Source organism: Clarias gariepinus, chromosome 9, assembly GCF_024256425.1.
Source record: "Clarias gariepinus isolate MV-2021 ecotype Netherlands chromosome 9, CGAR_prim_01v2, whole genome shotgun sequence".
Classification (NCBI taxonomy): Eukaryota; Metazoa; Chordata; class Actinopteri; order Siluriformes; family Clariidae; genus Clarias; species Clarias gariepinus.
In genome coordinates this window covers 16,278,345-16,301,145 of record NC_071108.1, presented here as the reverse complement: position 1 = coordinate 16,301,145, position 22,801 = coordinate 16,278,345, and the positions used below count along the sequence as shown (strand labels likewise).

The window sequence follows — 22,801 nt, the reverse complement described above, 5'->3', positions numbered from 1 at the left end:
GAGCAGCCATGTTGAAAATTTTGCTTAGCCCTTCGTTTGAAGTGAGGTCCCAAAAAATCTTCGTTTGGAGGGCTATCTGGCCCTTCCCCTTACCCCTACCCCTACCCCTACCACCAAAAGAGAAATGAGACACCCCTACCCCTTCACGTGAACGCACCAAACGGAGGGGTAGGGCTAAGTGTAGGGGTAAGGGGTAGAATTGGGATTGGGCTTTGATATTTGTATCTACACTTGTTATTTTACTATAGAGAACTTCAAATGAATTAAATTTGTGTCTGTGTTTTTGTATAATAGTCAAATTATCATTGTGAATAACTGCGACGCCTCTTCCTCTACCAGTTAACCCGAGGCTGGTGTATGTAGCTGTATCCAGGAGGACTAGCTTCATTTAGAGCTACATACTCGTCCTGTTTAATCCGGGTTTCTGTTAAACAGAGTATATCAAATTCCTGATCCGTGATAATTTCATTAATTATAACTGCTTTAGATGCGAGAGATTTAATATTTAACAGTCCTAGCTTCAGATCAGAGGTGCCGGCTACGCATTCAGTGTGATCCGAGTTTGTGGTCTTTATGTTAATTAAATTACTAAAACAGACTTTCTGGGTCTTTCTAAATTTTTGCTTAACTCTGGGAACAGACACAGTCTCAATACAGTGAACCCTGTGTGACGACTCTATGCAGCTAGCAGACGGTTGGTTTAGCCTGTCTGTCTGCTCCCTGGCCTGGGCTCTGGATTGTCATCGATTAACTAGGCCTCTTCTAAGACTATGAGCTAAACTACAGGAAATGAGAGCAGCACCTTCCTGAGTGGGATGGACACCGTCCCGCCCTAACAGGCCAGTTTTGTCTAAAAAGGTCTTCCAATTGCCTTTAAAGCCCACGTTGTTTTCAGAGCACCACCTGGACATCCAGTGATTCAGCGACCATAACCTGCTGTAAGTTATGTCGCCACGTCTCATTGGGATGGGACCAGAGCATAATACTTCATCGGACATCGCCTTTGCTAATTTAAACACCTCTGAAAAGTTATTCTTGCTCACCTCTGACTGACGAAGGCGTATATCATTAGCTCCAGCATGTACCACTATCTTAGAGAACCTGTGCTGTCCTAGAGCCCTAAGATTACCTGCTATGTCCGGTGCTCTGGCTCCCGGGATACACCTAACCACTGCCGCTGGTGCCACTAAAGGCCTAGCTAATTTCATGTGCCTCATTATAGAGTCTCCTATAACCAGAGCTCTTTCAGGGTTCTCAGCAGGTGCATCACTAAGGAGAGCAAACCTGTTGGACACGTAAAGCGCAGAAGAGGTGTGCTCTGGTGGGCTAGCCTTAACGTTAGCTTTGGCTGAACGAGTATGCTGCCGAGTCGTCACCCACTCGCCCCGCTGTGAGGGTTCTAATGCCGGAGTCGGGGGCTGGTTATCTCCTCCTGCGGCACCCAGGAATAACGCTGCTCTCGCGCTTTCTAACCCTCTCTAAAGTCTGGATGCGCTCCTCTAACGCTGATATCTTCTCCGTCAGAGTGCTCACTAACACACACCTATCACAAGTAAAATGATCACTAACAACCGAGGAAGAATGTCTAAACATCCTGCACTCCACACACTGAACGAGCTGAATATTATCCATTATATCGTACTATGAGTCGGAGTTTAGTTGTTTTGAGCTGAATTCCGTTTGTTGTTCTTAGATGAAGAAACTCGCGCGTTCTCCAAAAAGCGCAAAAAACGGAAAAAAAGGCGAAGTCAAATATTATGAAGATGTAAAAACTAGTTGCTATTAATATTATTATTGTATAAACGATAAAGCAATATAATTAAACGCTAATACAAACGCGAAACTTTCGCGGCAACAATACGAAAACAGGAAGTTACGTCCAAGGTCTAGAGAGAGCTGATTGGCCGAGCTCTCTCAGAGGGGAGGGATGAGAGGTACTTAGTGCTCCCACATTAATCACGGCTCTACAGCCAATCAGGGGCATCTGTGAGCTCACGCAAGTGAAAGTAGCGTATAACGCTGTCCTCCGAGTGTGTTACGCCGCCCCCAGCGGTGCGTGAGCAAGCAGTTCGAGAAGATGCGGTCGGCTGGCGTCACGTGGTTTGGAGGAAACACGTGATAGTCTTTGGCCCTCCCGACTGAGTGGTAGTAGTAGCCTTAATGTGGGAGCCCCCTAGTGACGGGGAGGAATTGGACACGACTAAATTAGGGAAAAAATCTGAAAAAAATCCCCACCCCAAAAAAAAGGACAGCGAGCGGAAAGCAGGCGACAAAGCAGGCTGTTATTTTATTAATATAACTCGACATTATCAAATTAAATTGTGGCGTGATTTAAATGTGGCATTTCTTATTTGTGATTATTTATGTTTATATATCAGTTTGCAAATTGCACATTTACCCACCCATCCTAAAGATAGTGAATTAAATTACCTTATTTAGTTTTGCAAACAATGATGTTAGCCATTAGGACAAGTTTTAATCTCACTCAACGTCTATACCGCTTTATCCTGTATTCAGGGTCGCAGGGGGCCTGTAGCCTATCCCAGAAGGCTTAGGGCACGAGGCAGGGTACACCCTGGACAGGGTGCCAAACCATCGCAGGGCACACACACATACACTTACACACTACATTCACAATCAGCCTATCAGTCTAATCACATTCGCCAATCAGCCTACTCTGCATGTCATTGATCTGTGGGAGGAAACCAGAGTACCCGGAGGAAACCCACTAAGCTCGGTGAGAACATGCAAACTCCATGCACACAGAGAACGAAAATCAAGCCTGGCCGGGAATCAAACTACACCACCGTGCTGCCAGGTTTTAACACTAGAAGCGCCGAGCAGCGGTCATTTGACCGCAAGGGGGTAAAAAAAAAAAAAATACTTCACACTCGATCAATTTCCAGGACCCTCCTTTCATGACTTTTCCTAGTTCTGTGAGCTTAATCACCCTGTATGCTTAAATTTTTAAAATCGCACCAGTAAAAGCCAGTATAAAGCTATTTTGCTCTTATTTACGTGAAATCGCTGACAGCTGCATGGCGGCATGACGTTTCCTGTCTTTTCCAACCTGCGATTCTCATTTCTCTTAGCAGATGGCGCAAGGAATCGCGCATACTATTTATGCGTCATTCAGTGCGTATATGTAACTATCTCAGGTTTCATTCCATATATGCAGTTTATTATTTATATATATATATATATATATATATATACTTCCATAAAATATCGACAATTCGCCATTCGTTCTGGCGTTGATAATCAGCGATATTTTATAAGGACATTTAGGGAATTTCGCTTTACTTAATTTTATAAGGTTTTGAGAAAATTAATTAGTTTGTTCGTTCTGTTAGAAGCTTCCGTGAAATTATCTCTAAAACAATATTGTTTTACATATTACATATGTAATGACCCCTCCTGAGGATATAAAGCCTCATTATTGAATTTGAATAAATCAGATCTACCACAGCAGATAATAAACTAAGATAATAACCGAAGCAAACACCACGATTATGCCTCGTTTCTATGAAGGTAAAACAGTAGCAAAACCCGAGAGCTTGCAAATTCGAATGTGAGAACTTGTAAAATGAATATTTGTATTTGTAAGTTGAAATTTGTACTCACAGCTCTGATGTGAAAAGCTGCATCTATAGATTTGCACACCTGTGTTTTGAATTCGAAGTTGCAGATTAACAGGCACAATTGTGTACTACACATTTATCTTTGCGCTTTACTTCAGTTTCGCTGTACAACCACAAGTCAGCGCTCACAACCTCTCAGATCTGGCAGTACAACCTCAAATCCCGGCGCTCTGACTTTTGCTACTCATTTTGCGATATTCCTGTAGCAAAACTGACTTGTGCGCTTGTAAACGCGGGGGCGGGGCTGGGGTGGGAATGAAGTCATTTTATTGGTCAATGCCTCACTAATGAACAACGCCAGCCACAATGCAAACATTTGTATGCATATGTATTAGCTATTTTGTTTTTAAATGCTTGGATTTTTTTTTTTAATAACTATCATTAGTTTTACTGGATTTTATATACCAGTAAAAGCTCAGCAATGTCGTTTAATTGGTTGGCATAGACGACCACCACCACCGAAACGGCGCGAGCTGCTCTGTGTAGTCTGTGACGTCGCGCACAAAACGTCCCACTTCATTGGATGGCTCCAACCAATTAAATGTTCATTGGTGAGGCATTGACCAATAAAATGACTTCATTCCCACCCCAGCCCCGCCCCCGCGTTTACAAGCGCACAAGTCAGTTTTGCTACAGGAATATCGCAAAATGAGTAGCAAAAGTCAGAGCGCCGGGATTTGAGGTTGTACTGCCAGATCTGAGAGGTTGTGAGCGCCGACTTGTGGTTGTACAGCGAAACTGAAGTAAAGCGCAAAGATAAATGTGTAGTACACAATTGTGCCTGTTAATCTGCAACTTCGAATTCAAAACACAGGTGTGCAAATCTATAGATGCAGCTTTTTACATCAGAGCTGTGAGTACAAATTTCAACTTACAAATACAAATATTCATTTTACAAGTTCTCACATTCGAATTTGCAAGCTCTCGGGTTTTGCTACTGTTTTACCTTCATACGTTTCGTTCAGTGTTGCTAGGCAACGGACCACGCGCCTAATCAGCGGGAACGTGGTTCACTTGGCCGCAGTGTATTATAAACCTGCGAATTGTTTCACTGCTTATGCATAAAAGCGAGGGAAATGTGGAAGTGATGTGTGGCCACTGAATGAGAACTAAATCAAAGATTTCGGTAACTACACTGAGTGTAACATCTGCATAGTGACACTAAACAGCTGAACAACTTCACTTTCCCGTTTACCTCTGAGAAAAAAAAAAAGCTGTATTTTGTTTGTTTATATGTTTATAAAAGTACACGAAATAGGCGCGCGCGGGCGCACACACACACACCTCCCCTGAGCCCTCGGTCAACATCTAATGACCGTCGATATGCAAATGAGTCCAGACGTAACCTAATGTGGTGTCGTGTCGGATTTCAGCGGTCACGGAGAGGAAAGACTGTTGCAACTGGCAGTTGCAGCGGTTTTTCAGTTACAACAAGCACAGCGATGAGTCCACGTTGTTTTACTGGTTATGACATAGTGACACTTAACAGCTAAACAACTTCACTTTTCTGTTTACCTCTGAGAAAAAAAAGCTGTATTTAGTTTGTTTATATTCAGAGTAACACCTTCCAACCACCTCTCATAGTCTATTGTTAGTTTTAATGATTTGGCTGAAACTAATTATCACTACATAAGTACCCCAACACCCCTGATCATGAGTTTCAGCTGAAACTAATTCTATACATGCAACAGAAAATGTAGATGCAGATTCCAAATGTATAGAGATACATGCTATATATATATATATATATATATATACACGTGTGTGTGTGTGTGTGTGTGTGTATTCGATGCATGCTATATATGTGTGTGTATGTGTGTGTAATCGAGGCTGGCTCTATTCAGGGGCAAGAGGGGCAGCGCCCCATCAACTAAATGTCTGCACATTATGCCCACGAGGCATAATCGTGGTGTTTGCTTCGGTTATGACAGCAGAGTTTATTATCTGCTGTAGTAGATCTGATTTATTCAAATTTAATATTGTTTTAGCGATAATTTCACGGAAGCGAGTTCAGAACTAAATCGCTGCTCCGAGACGTTCAGAAGCTTCAAATAGAATGAACAAACTAATAAAATTTTCTCCATACGATATAAAATTAAGTAGAGCTTTCCTTTTTGTTATAGTACGAAGCCCCTAGATCGACAAAGGAGGAGAAAAAACAGCAGAAAAAAGTCAAAAACTTTGGGTTATAATTCCAAACATGACTTGTTTTTTTCTCTCTTCCTTTGTGCCCTTAGAGACTCTGTAGTAGGTTTTCTCAGTTGAATATGAAAAAAAGATACCGCTTATTATCAACGCGGGAATAAATGGCGCATTGTCCAAGTGCAAGTTGATCTTGGAGCTAAACTATTTGCTTTGGGTGAAAGCGCCATCTAGCGATCATTGTGTGTCAGCAGCAGCTTCCCATTCAAAACAATAGGCGGTCAAATGACCGCTGAACCGCGTTTTTAGTAGGTGACACTGGCGCAGCGCTTCTAGTGTTAATCTACAGTATTTGAAACAATTAATGTCCATAATATTAGGTTATTTTGTGTATATTGTGCATGCAGTGTTTGCTATCTGCTGCCCACGATAACTTTTAGCTGGGAATAGCAACGACTGTGATTTGCTGAAGTCGCTGCAGTCGTTAAAGTGTTTTCTGTCAGAACGGAGAGTGAAAAGTAGTTTGAGACCACAACACACAACCATGGCTTTATCCTTTAAAATTGTATTTTATATACTGTACCATTTTAGTGTGATTGCATTTTGTGAAAGTTTTTTCAGCTAATAGAAGTGTTTTAAAATATTTGTTTATTGTAAACCTGAAACGTGTATTTTACTTCTAATCTAAGGCAGTTTTCAAATATACGAATGTGATATAATTTCAGTTTCTAATAATAAATTGATTGAATGTCTTGTTCAATAGGAAAATTACTTTTATAGTTCCCAGAGAGACACATTAGCACCATTAAGGTACAAAAGGACTTTCTCTTGGGTGGTACCTTTAAGGACAAGATTTGTACCTTTGATTAAGGTACAATAATGTACCAGCAAGTTTATAAAACTAAAGGCACATTTCGGTGGCCCATGGTACAAATAATGTCCTTGAATGTACTGACAGAATTAGTACAAATTTGTTTCTCTATATTAGGGTGCAGTTCTGTGCCCAGGATACCACCCCAGGGAAAATGGTTTGTACCTTCATTAGTAAAAAACTGTATCTTTATTTCCAAAAGTGTATGACAAGCTACAAAGTGCCTAAATACACAATTTAAAAATTGGTTATGTAACTACCTTAGCAGCAACCTCATTTCCACTCTCATCTGCTCCAACTACTCGGCATTCAGCATGACAGTATTCTAATTAGCAGACTGATAATCCGTCTTCATTTGAACCTGTTTTTCACTGGTTTATCTTCAAGTTAGATGTTTTTTAAAATACCATATAGGCTGACTCAAGACTTCAGCACGATACTCTATGTAATTGATAAATTGGTAAGACTAATGCTGCGTGTATTGAAAGTAAAAAAAAAAAAAACAGTCAAGACCAACATACAGCTCACTGTTTTATTTAGCAACTCAGTAACACACACCTCTGGAGGAAAGGAACTAGCAACTTTGCAGCAGGTGGAAAACCCGACAGTTTTTCAGACTGTAACATTGACACCACGTTGAAAATGTAAAAAGTCTTTTTTTAGACAATAATGAGTCTCTCATCAAAGTGATATGTAAAAGGTGGGAAACCCTCCCACCCAAGTCTTTTTTTCTTCTTCTTTTTTTTTGCATGAAACAAACAAATGGATATACCTGCCATGTTTTCCATCTTTTAGTTGCTTCACATATATTCAGATATATATTTATATTTATCAACACTTTTCTAAAGAATTAAAATATTCAGCCACATGTACTGAAAAGAAGATCCACTTTAAAATCACAATAATAAATATAAAAAGGATATATAGCAAATTCAATATAAATGATGTGGTAGCTGAGAGAGAGCACGAGGACTGGTCAATCAGGACATATTGGCCTGGATTTAAAAAAAAAAAAAAAAAAAAACTCAGAGATTCAACAGTTCCTGAGGTTCCTATGTTCCCCATATGGGCAAACAACATGAGGGGAATGGCTTTTAAAATCGCTGAGAAGCTTCTACAAAAGGTCAAAGTGCAAATTCAAACATAGCAGGCCTTAATCAGATTGAAAATCTTTAGTTGACTCGAGCAGTTTGACAGAGGCTATGCTTTCCCCTATATCACTGGCTTTACTTGTACAATATTTATTTCAAGTCTTAGTGAAAGTAGTAATAAAAATCATTAACCATCAGGTCCATTGTGGAATATTATGGGGAGGACAACTAGTGTTGCACTTTGAGCTGATAAGAAGCTCTCTCTCTCTCTGCTTTTTTTTTTTTGATCCAGCACCATCATCCACCATCAGGGACTGAAACGTCGCCTCTCAAGGCCCTTGCACATGGATCCCAACCCTGATTCATTCTGAACTACTGCTGAGGAAGTAACACACTTCTCAAGTGCAAAAAAACTGAACAGTGTTTAACAGAGAGGTAACACACACCTGCAAATGAAAACAGGCTTCTATAACAGTTGTACTAGACCAATGTCTTGAGGAATAAAAGCACAATGAGAGTTTTCTCACGCTCTGGGACACTAACGTGAACCGACGACAGACAGTCACAAATGATCACTGTATGCATTTTAAGTGTGCAAGGACCTTAACAGTGGTTTAACCAAGTCTCTATAACTTTCTTACATAACATTGCCCCTCCATGCACAAGATTAAAGAAACAACTTGAAGTCACAAACTGAGGCTGGGTATGTGGGTCTTCAACAAAAAGAAAAAAATTAACTAACAACAAAAAGAATCTAATCCTCTGTACATGTAAACATCACACACTTCCACTGAGTCAGAACCAGAAAAAAATAATACAAAGCTTCACATTGGTATACAAAGAGAAACCAGGCTTCAGCCTACAGTTTCCAGGCAGGTACAGGAGTAGAAACAAATCAAATACAATAATCATAGTAAGAACAATAACAATAATCTTACAAAGCACCACAAATGAAAAGAACACAGGCAATGGTTGTTACCACATTTTGATTGCAGACCTCTGCTGCACTTATAAAAAAATAAGTCATAGCATTTCTTCTTCATTTTTTTTTACCTCCAAAGCTTAAATTTTTTCGATGTGTGTTTTTGAGCATGTTTGTTTAGATGTGTCTTGCATTTTTCTTTGTGAAGAGTTACACAGCTCTCAGACCTTGTTCTCAAACAACATACGAACATAAATACATTACGTTATTTCACATGAAATCTCACTAAAGAAAACAGAACAGAAACGATCGTGTAGAGCAAGTGGACATACCAGCACTGTTATGTGTTCGAATCACTATACACTCCTTATTCAGTACGCGGGTCTCGCTAAAACACGCATGGGAAATCAAACTGATCCCTTCATCAACTGTTTCTCACGGTGTCTGACAACGGATACCACTTCCACTTTCTGTTTGAATGCCGGTCTCGCTAAAACATGTGCATCTTTAAGAATAATGACATTTCGCCTTCTCTGTGTTAAATAAATGTTCAACAAATAAATAAATTACTTGAAGCAGTAAAGCGTACAGTAACATATGTTTTCCAATATTATAATTCTTGATTCCAGATTTAAGACATTTACTAAATTAAACAAGCCATAAAGTGCTTAAATATTTTAAATAATTTTAAGATGTAATCTGATGTAATTCCTGCATGGTCTTTGTGAGATTGTATTCTTCTGCGTGTCTGAATTCCCTGTTATACGCAGAATTGGCTAAAGTGTAATTTTGTGTCTACATTGTGTCAGTTCCCTTTAGAGGCATACGTAAAGACTTTATAAATCTTCCAGACATATATAGAATTGAAAATAATAGAAATTACACACACATTAGATTAAAATAAACAATTACAGTAAACCAGTGGAAATGCATCGCTCCGCTTACCTGACACCCCCAGTAGGAATAGATTTCTGGTTCATATTAATTTTCTTTCTGATTATGGCTACAACAGTTGGAGTGTTGTTATTCCACTTGAAGGCTTGAAACACATAGCTTAAATAACTTTACACTGCTTAACTTTTCCAGGATTGTCTTTTGCTTTATTTAATACAGTGTCTTGTTGTGCGAGGCCTGAACTAACTTTCAACTGAATGTTTTGAAATTAACAAGGGTGGCGTGAGACAAGCAAAAGGGGGCTCGGTGTCTGAGTACGTGGTGTAAAATAGCTATGTGCACTACATCACTCAAATGAACAAATGAGTTTTGATGACAGGAGTAGGAGATGTAAGTGTTGAACCTCAAATTATTCGGAAAATCACTAAGGTGACCAGCCAATCAAAACCCTTTTATCTGGTAAGACTGACATCACATGAATTATGACATACGTAGTACGGTGGGTTTTTTTTTTTTTTTTTTTTTTTTAAGCTTTGGCCTATTTCCACTGATAATTAGGTCCCTTTGCTTAAACAGTTATGCATATGTACATAAATAAGTTCCTCAGATGGTTCTTATTGGTCCCCGTGCAGTATGAAAGTGACATAGTTATGAGGTTAGAAAACAAGAGCAGCATTCACAACTTAACAAAATTTGTTTGCAATGCAGCATGGGAAATGCAGTCTTTTGTCTTATTTTATTAATTTTTTTTTTGTTTTTGTGAGCTCATTTCCCAGAACTCATTGCAGTGCTGAGGATAAAGGGTTGCAAAGGCAATGGGGTGTGTAGGAGGGGTCGAGAGCGGGGGTGTAAGTATCTCAGCGCAGCTTCATTTGCATAATGTCCAACAGTCTTGACATGCCCATTTGACTAAATTTATAAATCTGTAGCAGGCAACATCAATCAAATCATTAAATATAGTTTTTGTTTGTATGTTTTGTTTTTATATATGAGAAAGAATAAACGTATGTAAAGAATTTAACTATGTTGTGAAAAGTGTGTGAAATTTTCACACACTGCACTAAAAATATTAGCCTATCATATACATTGCACCTTACCCCCAAACTCAGTAGCATTAATCAAATATTAGATATTAAACAAATTCCCCGATTTATTTTTGATGGTATCTCCAGTATAAACTAAAGGTTTGTCTCTATGGCAATTTTATAAACTTATAGGCTAATAATTTCCTACTGGGTCTGCTGTTTACATCTTGTAGACATATATACAGCCTGTGGGGAGGCAGTGGGACAACAATTTTTTTGTAATCCAGCCCACAAAGTGAATTTAAATCCATGTGCTGAATTAAAATCGATTTGTGGACCATAATTAAACATAAATATGAGAAAAGGTCCAGTCTCTGTTATTCCACTAGGGATAAAAAGAGCCAAATATAAACTAATGACAGTTAGAAGATCGTCAGTATGAATTCCACCAACGCCACAGTCAATGCCCAGAGTCAAGGGAACAATATTTCCCATGTGCTCTGGGTGGGGAGACATGGCTTTACATGTCTAATAAGAAGCACATGTTAGCTTTTACCCTTCACAGTATGATAGAGAGAGCTGGCTGGAAGGTGGGAATTGGTAGATGACTAAATTTTGAAAGGGAATTCTTCGCTACAAAAAGTTTAAGTGGGTAAAATAACTATGCAAGATACTATACTGTAAAAAAGTATATATATGGTAATGAATTTCAGTCTGTTCGAGAATTTTATATATATCATATCTGTTTAAGCCATGTGCAACTTATTGAAATAAATAAATAATTGCTAAAAAAATCAAACCTAATTTGAGCGAGTTTTTAAGGGTGTTATTTTTTCTACAGAACATTTTCATACAGATTTTTTTGGTTGGTCCACCTGATGCTGGATCCTGTATATTGCGGCCTGTTTAAAACATACCCCTGGATTCACTTTTTATGAAGCTAACTACGGCTTGAATATACAGACTGTGCACCAGCAGCGGTTGGGCAAACTTGTACTAGTTTTGTACTTGGATGTCTATCTGAATAAAACCAGATTAGGATAATCTGTGCTCTATTTTTTGGTGTGGCTGCTTCTCAACTCATTCAACCCTTTCTTGAATGTAAACCTGTCACATAGCTGACTAAGAGCAGACTGGAACAAGAAAAAAAAAAAAGTTTGCCTTACCAATAAATATGGACAATTCGTTTGTGCCTATATTGTTTTTTTTTTTTAAGTTTCATTAAGTTAAATTAAAATGAATTAAATTAAATTACATTCACACATAAGTGCATAACCTATGGTGTAACTATCTATGGGGCTACAAAGGATCCCACACCCTATAATCTCCAACTGTAAAAATAATAATGGTCTCTGACTGCAGGATGGTAATGATACAAACTAGATGCACAGGAAATGGCATAATCTGTTTGCTCTAGTCACACTCGCAATACTGTGTTATACCAAACTGATTGTGTAGAATTATGCTAATCTATCTCCCACAAGTGCTGCAGTGTTCCTCTGTAGTCGTCCATCGGATGGCTTTTGCATCATGGATTGTGCTCTGTACAGTGACATCATTTCAAAATCAAGCCTGTATTGGTCATGTAACTGCACAGTCTCAGAGATTAGGCCTTCTCAGATCATGGCCTTTGGCATTAAGAGAACAGTAGTTTATCGAAGCCTTGTACAGAGAGTTGTGCCCTGTAACAAATCTAACTGAGGGCAAAGGGATTAGGGCAAAGACACTATAATAACAATAAGGCTATCATGAAGAATGTAGTAGGTAGCTCTATAAATATTGGGGACACTGTGCACGTATGCGTATGTGTGTGCTTGTGTGTGTTTATGTGTGTACATGTGTCTATTTGTAGTACATCTGTGCAACTGCTTGTGGCCATGTAGCTACATATACATTTTAATGTGCTGTGTGCATATCCCAATTCATGTATGTATCTGATTGTGTGTTTTGTGAGTGTATGACTGTGTATGTGCATATGTATGTGTATATGTGTGTGTGTGGGGGGGGGTTTAGGGGGTGGTTGGTCAGTTCTGCTGTAGAATGAGGTTTTCAAGCTCGTCAGCTGAGCGGAGCAGGAAGGCGGCGGACTCACGATAACCGGCGATGAGCTGCCGCACTGCCGTGACTTCAGGCGGGCTTAGCTGTGCTGACGCTCCTCCGCCTCCACCGCCCTGACCGTGACTGTTAGAGCTAGAGGAGGAGGAGCTGGAACCTACAGACTTCATACTCAAGTCAGTGGGACCTGGTAGAGAGAGAGAGACAGAGAGAGAGAGAGAGAGAAAACAAAGACGAATGAGTGAGAGAAGAGAGAGCAGGATGACGTGCATGTCTTTCAGATGAAAACACTTTGACTCTAAAGCTCTTAGCCTCTAACCGTTGCTCTGTGCTGTTGCACTGCTTTGCAGGTTGTTGCCTAGGGCTCCGTAACCACGGAAACTGTAATTGAGGCCCCCATTGGTGTACAGCTGGTCTTGGGAGTAGGCTGAGGCAGCCAATGAGAAGCCTGAGTGGGCCACAGCGGCTGGGTCTCTGGAGTTTGATTTGTCTGCAGTAATAGACTCGTCCTGCAGAGGACAGCAGAAGGAAAAAAAATAACATTAAACATTTTATACTTTGTACAGGGTATTTTCTGTATTTATTTAATAATTTATTTCAGCAAATTGTTGGTTCACAAAAATGCAGTTGAACTCTTCATGTGTTTTTTTTATAACTGCTTAATAATAGTGCATGTTTATTCAATGCCTTTTTGGTACAAGTTTGTCATGTATATGCAATATGAATGTTCAGTCACTGATTACAGGGATTTTTGTTTCCTCATTTAGTTTCCTGCCTGTGTCTATGCCTATGCCTGTGCGTGTATTTCTGTGAGAGAGAGAAAGACACTCACGTGGTTCTGGTAGATGTCAAGGCGCATTCTCTTGGCAGCATTGCGTGTCTCACTCTCACAGGCAGCTGCCAGGATGTTTTCAGCCATGGCGGAGGTAAGGTGTGGTGGGGTTGGCCGTGTCTGAGCAGAAGCCGAATCAGGCAAAAAGTGAAAGAAAAGTTAATACACCATGAATGATAAACCCTCCTGCATTGTCAAAATTACTAAATAGTAGCAATAAGCTCTTTATATATGTTAATGATTGGTCCAGGACATATCTTCTTTAAACTTCAGAAACAGCAGGTTAATAGTAATCTGGAAAGGCATCCTAATCCAGGTTTAATTTTTTCTTTATGTTTGTTTATTTTAGCTTATTTTAGTATTCAGGAATTATTTTTTTACTCCTACACAAGCTTAAAAATCAAGTGGGTGTATATTTTTAATATACACATGTTACAAATATTTACATTTTTAAAAATGCTATACCTCAAAGCCCCCTTTCTTCATGCGTCTACAAGATTTGAGGTAGGTGCGAATGCGTTTTCGAGCTCGCTCCTGGAACTCTGGGAACTGGCGGCTGCAGGACTCAATGATTGCCTGAATCTTCTCTTTTGGTTGCTTAGAGATGGGCACCATTCGGTCCAGATTCTCATCCACAAACAACCGTACAAACATCTGGGAGTAAGAAAGGAAATAGCAGTGAATTTGAGTATTTGACAGCAGGTGGAAGGCAGAAAGAAACTGCAAATGGAAGGAGCAAAATAAAATTTAAATGAAAAGAAAAGTACAAAGGAATATGGATGAATGTTGGTAAAAATCAAAAGAAAATAGAACTCAGCCTAATAACAGTCTTAAAGAAAGCACAGACATTTCGAGGGAAGAATGCAAGGAGAGAAAAAAAAGACTGTCTAAAAAAAAGGAAAAAATCCAAGAGTGATAGATCAAGGGAGAATTTGTGAAAATTTACCAGTCAGCCGTAACATTATGACCACCCGCCTAATATTTTTGCTTCAAAACTGCCCTGGCTCGTCAAGGCATGGACTTCACTAGACCACTGAAGACGTCCTGTACTATCTGGCACCAAGTTGTAGGTAGCAGATCCTTAAAGTCCTTCAAATTAAGAGGTGAGGGCTCCATATATGGACATATATGGAGAATTTGGAGACTAAGTCAACACATCAGACTCATTGTTGTGTTCCTTAAACCATTCTTGATGCACGTTCGCATTATGTCAGGGTTCATTATCCTGCTGAATGAGGCCACTGCCATCACTAAATAATGTTTTTATAAATGGGTGTACTTTGTCAGCAACAATGTTTAGGTAGGTGGAATGTGTGAAAGTAACATCCACATGAATGGCAGGACTTTACCTCTTTAGCTCTTTACTATTCACTTCACCTCTCAGTGGTCATAATGTTATGGCTGAGCGCTGTATAATCAAAAAACTGTCAAAACAAGGTCTCACATTAAAAGCTTTGAGTCTCTCGGGGTCTAGACCTTCTGTATCATTAATCTTGTCACTGTCGTCATGGTCATCATGATCATCATCGTCATCATCCATGACCTGAGTGCGTGTCGTATTCAAGTCTTCGGCACAGATGCTTGCTTCAGTCTTTACCGAGTCGTAGCTTCCTGAGCTATACTGAGGAGACTGGAATCAGACGCATCAGGAAAAAAAATTATTAATTTTTTAATTCACCTTAACATTACATATAAAAACACAAACTGGAGTCAGGTCTCATTTCTCAGTGCTACATTTCAGATGTGTGTTTATTTTACAGTCCTGGTATCTAGTTGTTACTTCTACGCCTACTAAAATCTAAGTGGAGAATATGCAGCGTACTCTCGAAATCCCACAGTGTACCACAGCAGGTAATGTGACATTTAGAGACAATGCATGGCCTATATGTAGAACACTCTGTAATTAAAAAAAATGTTTTCACCGTTACCTTGTTGCCATACTCTGTCTTGATTGTGTGCTTCCTGTTAGGATCGGCAGGGAATGGGGCAAGTGTGGGAGTAACGCCCGGCACCAGCCTGTCACTCAGGTTTAGAGGCTGCTGGCCTTCCTCTGAGGATGACGAGGATGAGGTGGTGCTGAAGTCCAGTGGTGCTGTGGTTCCATTGCTAGTCACCTCTTCATATGGAACCATGCCATCTGTCACAGAAATGCCTGCTGTCACCACGGCAGCACCGGTGGGAGGTGCAAGGGAAGGAAGGCCATTAGTGCTGGCACTCTCAGAAGAGGAGTCATCTGTGAGAGGAAAGGATAACGAAAGAAGAAGGGAAACAAAAAGGAAGGACAACATGTTAACAATGTTTTTTCCCCCGCATATCCACTTTTACCAAATAATCAACCTTACTAACACAATGACAACAACTAACATAAAAACATAAAGGTGTATTCCTCTAACATAGTTTAAGATAAATACGATCAAAATTTAAATTACTTTATGCCATTATATGTTGATATGCATCTTCATTTATTAACATGTGCTTTTGATAAACGAGTGTGTATACATATGTGTATCTCTGCTTGTATGGGTGTGGGTAGTGGACAGTGTTACATTTTTTCAGTGAGGCTATTTCAGTGAGTGTGTATGTACATTAGGTACGGTCAGGTGAGTCAGTTCAGGGTTATATTACTGGAAGAGAGACAGACTGAAAGAGAAAGAGAGAGAGAGGTGGAAGGAGAGGATCTGGAGCCTTCACCAGAAAGGGTGCATTAGAGCAAGTGTTACAGAAACAAAAAGAATAGAAGATGGGAAAGACCAAGCTGATGTACAGAAAAGTGGATGGGGGAAGGACAAGAATGGAAAATGCACCCACGTATCTCGAGAGAAAAGGCAACAAAGCAAGAGGTTGCAGCTCTTTCCATGCATTGTGTTAATAATCAACACAATACTGCACACCATCCACGCACATGGTCCTGTAAGTTTTTTATAAAAATATAAACAACACAGTCGAGCACACAAGTATTGCAGGTTGTGCATAAAAAAGCCCACTGGCTGAATGCTTTGCCCCTCTCTCCACTTTCAGAAAGGTGGCTTCTGCAATCCAACACTTGCTCCCCCACCCAACATAACCTCCCTCAGGATTCAGCAATATCAGTGCTCTTCTCTTTGCACACTCTCTCTCACACACACATACATTTTATAACAATCTTCCAACTTTTCTTTTTTTGGTCTAGATATTTTGCTATATTTCATTTAAGGACATACAGTGGTGTTCAATAATTTTCTTGTAACACCAAGCACTGTTCTGTGTTTTCCTTTTGAATATTATATGATTGGTTTCTTATAGAATCATATAATCATATAAATTAATGAAAGCACAGCAAAATTGACAACCTAAAAACTAATTCAGTATCACCTGATCTGAATAAATATATTCACATAAACATGTGCAAAGCATTCGAAGTTTGAAAAAAGCTAGCAGTTACTGTCCTATATTTCAGTGAAATATAATTATGCTAATATTTATCATTCAAATTCAAAATTTGTCACATACACAGTCATACACAGTACGATATGCAGTAAAATGGTTAGACAACTGCTCGTGATCTTAAAATAAAAGACTATGAATAGGAAATAAATATGAAAAATAAAATAAAAGGTAAACTTAACTAAGAAAGACTCAAATTAATTATAAAATTAAAATAAAATAACTGTACAACAAAAATACACAATATAAGAAAATATATGGAGAAATATAGACCAATAAAAAAAACAGCTGTACAAAGTAAATATAGATTTTTTGGCATTTTTGTGTGGAATGAAGTTAGATATAAATGGTAATAAAAATGGTAATGTCCAGGGTTGTCCAATCCACATATTTAAAGTGTCTTGTGCATGCAAATATGCATAAAAGTGATTTATTTAAAGTGGCTTGAAAGTTAAAGTGATTTAACTAATGACCACGAAAGTGTAGTTGTGCAGTGGCCACTAGTGTAAATGTATAGAATTTGTGTATAATAATACTTTTAAGGCAATTCTTTGAACAAAACCTGTCACAACAACCCAATTCAAGGCTCCCCCAAATTCACACACATAACACCCCTGATATTCCATATATCAGTATCAAACTGTCCTAAATAACTGCCACTATGTGAACACTATTTGTCCGTGCACTATCCACTAATGCATGAATACACTTTTAGTGTTTTTTTTATTTTTTTTAAGTTTATACCTCCAAAAAAGGCACTGTTCTGTGGAAGAGTCTCTAATTGTTGACCAAAGGGTATAAGTGATGGTCAGTATCTTGATCAGTGTGTGATTTGTGATGATTTGTGGACAATGGTTTATAACTAAAGCATTGACTACTTCGTTCACAAAACTGACAACATTTGAAAGACAACGTATTTGATAAAAAAAAAAAAAAAGCTTAACTAGGAAGCTTTAATAGAGCTATTTTGTTGATAGCCACACATCAATATATGAGTTTAAATAAAAATGTTCAAAAATCAGACATTTTAGTCAAAACACCACTTAAAACATCATTATTTTCTTTCTTGGGATTTGTCCCATTTATTGCCACATTGGACCATTTGATCCATTAGACCTGGCTAAAGTTTTATCCCGGATACACTCCTGTCACAACCTTCCTATTTTTCTAACCAGGCTTGGGACTGGTACTGAACACTGTGGCTGGGGTTAAGGGTTAAAAGTCTTGCCCAAGGACCCAACTCCTGACTATGCTGAACTAAAAAACAGCAAAAATGTGCTTTTTAATGACTTCACAATGATGGTCTGGGGTAGAGTTTTTTTTATTTACATTATTCATTGTTTACAACAACAAATGAAAAAAACTAATGATGAATAAAAAAATGCCCCACAATGCCCAATGAACAGGCATTTTTATTTAAAACCTAAATCAGTGAGCAGTGTCTCGCACATGACAATTGTGTGAATAAGTTTCACCTTTCCATAAATTTGAAACCTGACAGGATTTTATTCAGTGGTCTGAAGCATGCAATACACTGCATCATCAGCATCCGCTGACCTTGTTGTATCGTCAATTTACATGGTGTTCCTACAAACACACACGTACAGTATGTGTAGGAGTAGAGGGAAGCACCATAGCAGAAAGGAATAGAGAAATACAAGAAATATTACTAAAAGGAACATAAATGTAAAGAATGTGGTATTAGCCGTAAAAACCATTGACTATTTACGTATCTGAACATACAGTATACAGTACTGTTCAACAGTAAGTCTATGACTTTTTGCCAAACATTACCTTTCCAAACAGACAAACAAGAAATACATACATTTACAGTAAGTAAGCTTAAAGTTTTACATAACAAAATCTGCTGGGTTTGTTATTCCTATATAAAGACACCACACAGGAATAAAAAAGCAGAGTATTCGCAAATGTGGGCAGGCAGTAGTGACCGTTAAGACAATTTCCTGAAAGGATGCAAAGAGGAAATAGGCCCTTTCATGCTATTGCAGTAGATGAGAGTAACCTACTGACCTGGAGCTGACCCCTGACCACTCTTCCTAACACTGTTTTCTTTCTTTAAGATAATTCCCCTTGGACTCTCCACAGCTTTCTGTCAGGGGCAAGAAAGCCTCAGCCCTATGTGCTGCTCTTCGCCCTCTTTCCCCATCCCTGGTTATACAGGATTAACCCACAAAATCAGCAGTGCAAGCTGCTCCTCCTCTCCCCGGCCTGGCTCTGAGTGACCAACCAGCCCCTCCCCAAGCAGCCATTTTAGAAAACCGTCCTCTTTGCCGCAATCAGTCCAAGCACTGAACGGAATGGAGCCACAAGAGACTGGGAGAAAGCAAGACCCATACACATAGTAAAACAGGGGAATTGAATACTGTAAGTGTAGAGTTTTTCTTCAAAAAGGGACAAAAAGAAAAAGCTTATAAAAATATATATTTATATAGATAGTAGAGAAGTGAAAATTGTTTTAAGGGCTTAAGTAAAATAAAAGAATGCAGTTATGAGAATATATTTATTTTCATGCTTTTAAAAATATAATTGTTTACCCAAATACATGCCCAGTATTCACTTAAATCCTCAGTGAGCCTGAAACAGACTGAGTCATAATTTTAAACAGCGAGTCTAAACTAGCCTAAGTGTTATAGCATGAAGCTTCTGAAAGCCTTCAAACTTCTCTTAATGGTTCTAGATAACACTGGCAGTCATTTAAAAAGAACCCATTCAGTATATAATGGACAAGTGTAAGAGCAAAGACCTGAAAATAGGTTGTAATGGACTCGTCATCAAAAATAATCTTCACAAGGCACTTACCTGACTCTTTTTAGTCACACAGTAAAATCCAAAAGTCTGAGTCCAGGCTAGTGTGATTTTATCCAATTATATATTTTACTTTATTAAGATAACATCATTCTACTATTATTAGAAACCCAAATAATTATATTACTTAACACAGTAGAAATAATATGCATGAAACACAGGTGGCATTATCCATTAAACAGCAGATGGCTGTATAAATATAAACAGTTAAGAAAATGTGAACATTTTAACAACTTTTTTATTAAAAAATAGTACCAAGATATGTTCTAACAATTTCTATTATAAATTCTATGGTAATTAAGCTGTTAATATCCTATATGGAAACACATTTTCCATAAGGTTTTTAATAAATGATGCAAAGCTTGTGCAGTTGGTTGTAAAAGTAAAAGTATTTAACTGCATATTTTCTTTTTAAAATTTCATTTGCTCAAAACATCTGTGGATCAAAAAGAAAATAATTGAATATATCCATTTTATTAAAATAATATAGTGGTAGAAGTGAACTAAGTGCAGCTCCTGAGTGTTATACAGCCGTTCATTATCTTCTGCATAAAAACACTGGTTTCTTCGCTAAATGATTTCATTCCGGAAAAAATATGAGAAGCCTGGGCAAGCTGTGTTTTTTAAATTGAAGTCTATAATAGCATGATGTGTTTTGTTGAGAGAGACCAGAGCTGGCCATGAAAACTAGCTGTCCCTACTGGATAGAAAGAGGAAATGAGAGGAAAATTGATGGAAAGCACTGTCTAACCTTCCTCCTCTTTAATGCTGGGTTGAGGGGGCGTGGTCTTCCTCTCTGGTCGTGGCTCAGGAGTGCCGCTGGGCGCTGCTGCTGGCGCGCGCTCAGTAGAGCCCCATGCTGGCTCAGCCATATCCAAGTCTTCACTGCTCACCGAACTCTCATCCTAACAGGGTGGAACAGATGGAGAAAAGTGCAGAGGGGATAGATGAGGTGGACAAGTAAAAGGAGAAAGCGAGGAGAAGCAAAAGATGAGGGAAGAAAACAAACTGCTTTAAACACCCAAAATATATTTACATAATTTCTACTAAATGAATCTCATTTGTAAATGCTACCTTATACAAAAAAGCAGGTCTTATACAAATTATACAAGTTTTCTGTCACTAATTTGTAGTAGCAGTGCTACATTTTTAGCGACTGCAGAAGTATATCGACTTAGACTTTTCACTCTGCTCTCGCTTAAATATGACCCTTCTTAATATAAATAGTGAATAATAATTAAAAAAAAAAAAATTACAAACAATGCATAAAAATGGCTGTGTCACTCTTCTAACAATATGTAACTTCATGAAGATGTGTTTCCACTCCTAATATACTGGGAATGGAAGGAAGAAAAGTGAGAAGAATGGCTTCACATTAAATAATAAGGGACTTGGAAAAAAAATGCTATTTTTAACTTTCCCCAAAGATGCTCACGTTATCATGACATGGAGACAAGTGGATGGGGATGAGTGCCAATGCAGGAAGGAGAGGATGGGGGTAGGCTTAGAAACAACATAAAAAAAAACAACGTAGAAGCTTGCCTTGGCTTGATTATACCATGTGTCTTGTTAATGTGGGTATACTGTTATACAATGATAGGAATCGAGGATTATTTGACCATTTTTGACTTCGTGAGGACAACTGCCTGGTTGCCACAAGAAAAGAAAACAGCAGCTCTTTTTTTTAAAAAAAAGACACTTAAGTGTAAGCAGATAATAAAATGGGCTCCACCGATACTTATATCAATAAAACGGGGCTGATAGTAAGACAAAGGTGTGTGTCTGTGTGTAGTGCATGAGATTAAGACATGTGAAGACACCTCTCTCTCTCTGACGGATGGCTGTAACATTAAAATGGACAAAAAAAGCATATTTTGGTTCAGAGATACTTGCAGAGCTTCACACAAGCTCTGCCATCTGGCACTGCTAATATTAGCGCTTCATTCTTGGTCTAAAACCTTCCTTTACTAGTATGCTTTATAAACATTTACATTAACTTATCCAGCATGAATCTGAAAACACTGCTTAAAGAAAACTCATTAACCTTTACATAATATCTATTTGATGTGTGCTTTATTAAGTGGTAAAACAGTGCTATCTCCAATGAATGCCTTTGAGCCACTGCTGCAAGCATTCATCAGTCCCCAACATATTATCACATGCATGTGCCATCCTCCATAACAATCCTTCTTCCCCACTAGACACACACAAACACAATTTCCACATTACCTAAACCGCACTCTTACTTATTCTAATGACTACTCTAAACACTCTCTATATACCAACAAATCAGTTTGCCTATGCGTGTAGAACCTTTAATACAGTACACCATCTCAACCTCCCCCACCAATACCCTCACCAAAAAATCACTAGCAGTCTTCCTATGCATACCCCCACCACCTCCCCATCTCTCCCCACCACTACTTCACCCTCCGGTGCTCTCATCCAAAAAGGCCTAGAGACAATAGATAACGGGAATACCAATTTCACATTCAGAATGAATATATGAGCCTCATACCTACACTATGTTATATCTGCCCCTCTAGCTTAATGTTTATCAATTCCCATAGTAACCGGCAGACATGAAGTGAAGCTGTAGAAAGAGAAGGTCGAACGGGTGTGCATTGAATATGGAGGTATGTGGGGGAGTAAAACTACAGAGAGACAGATAGATGCATTCTTACTGGCCTTTGGGCCTATGATTACAATACACACCCCCTCCAAACTGCCCTATTGAGATACTTCACGAAAGCTTTTAATGTAATGCGACAAAGCACTTAAGTAAAAAGCTGACTGGCATGGCTCCCTACTGATAGGAGACGCGTCCTGAAAACTCTTAGCTCAACTAAAAGTTACCACATGGATCTTTCTCAAATTTGATGGACAGCGCAAAGATTTCAGTCATGTCTACGTGGTAAATAATCTGTCAAAGGCTAGGTGATACCTGACACAAAGAAAGTGAAACATAAATCACTGTGCATGTTAAATCTTGCAGGTCTTTGTGTTACCTGCTGTTATTGACACCCATTCTATGAAGTCTAAAAAGACAAAATTTTTGACTTACCGTTGTGGAAATCTA

The 22,801-nt window shown here is 38.7% G+C and overlaps 1 protein-coding gene across 2 annotated transcripts in view; it reads right to left on the bottom strand.

Annotated features, from left to right (window-relative positions):
* Positions 1-7,180: 7,180 nt before the first annotated feature.
* Positions 7,181-22,801, bottom strand: part of nol4la (nucleolar protein 4-like a) — a 48,766-nt gene continuing 33,145 nt past the window's right edge. The window contains exons 5-11 of one of the 2 annotated variants that reach the window (XM_053504210.1): positions 20,474-20,627; positions 15,396-15,706; positions 14,918-15,103; positions 13,939-14,127; positions 13,474-13,593; positions 12,961-13,150; positions 7,181-12,828 (exon numbers count right to left, since the gene is read on the bottom strand). In XM_053504210.1, the coding sequence (XP_053360185.1) occupies positions 12,611-12,828; positions 12,961-13,150; positions 13,474-13,593; positions 13,939-14,127; positions 14,918-15,103; positions 15,396-15,706; positions 20,474-20,627 (1,368 nt within the window). In that variant the 3' untranslated portion in view covers positions 7,181-12,610. The remainder of the gene's footprint in view (positions 12,829-12,960; positions 13,151-13,473; positions 13,594-13,938; positions 14,128-14,917; positions 15,104-15,395; positions 15,707-20,473; positions 20,628-22,801) is intronic. The other variant, XM_053504212.1, reaches the window with a different exon arrangement.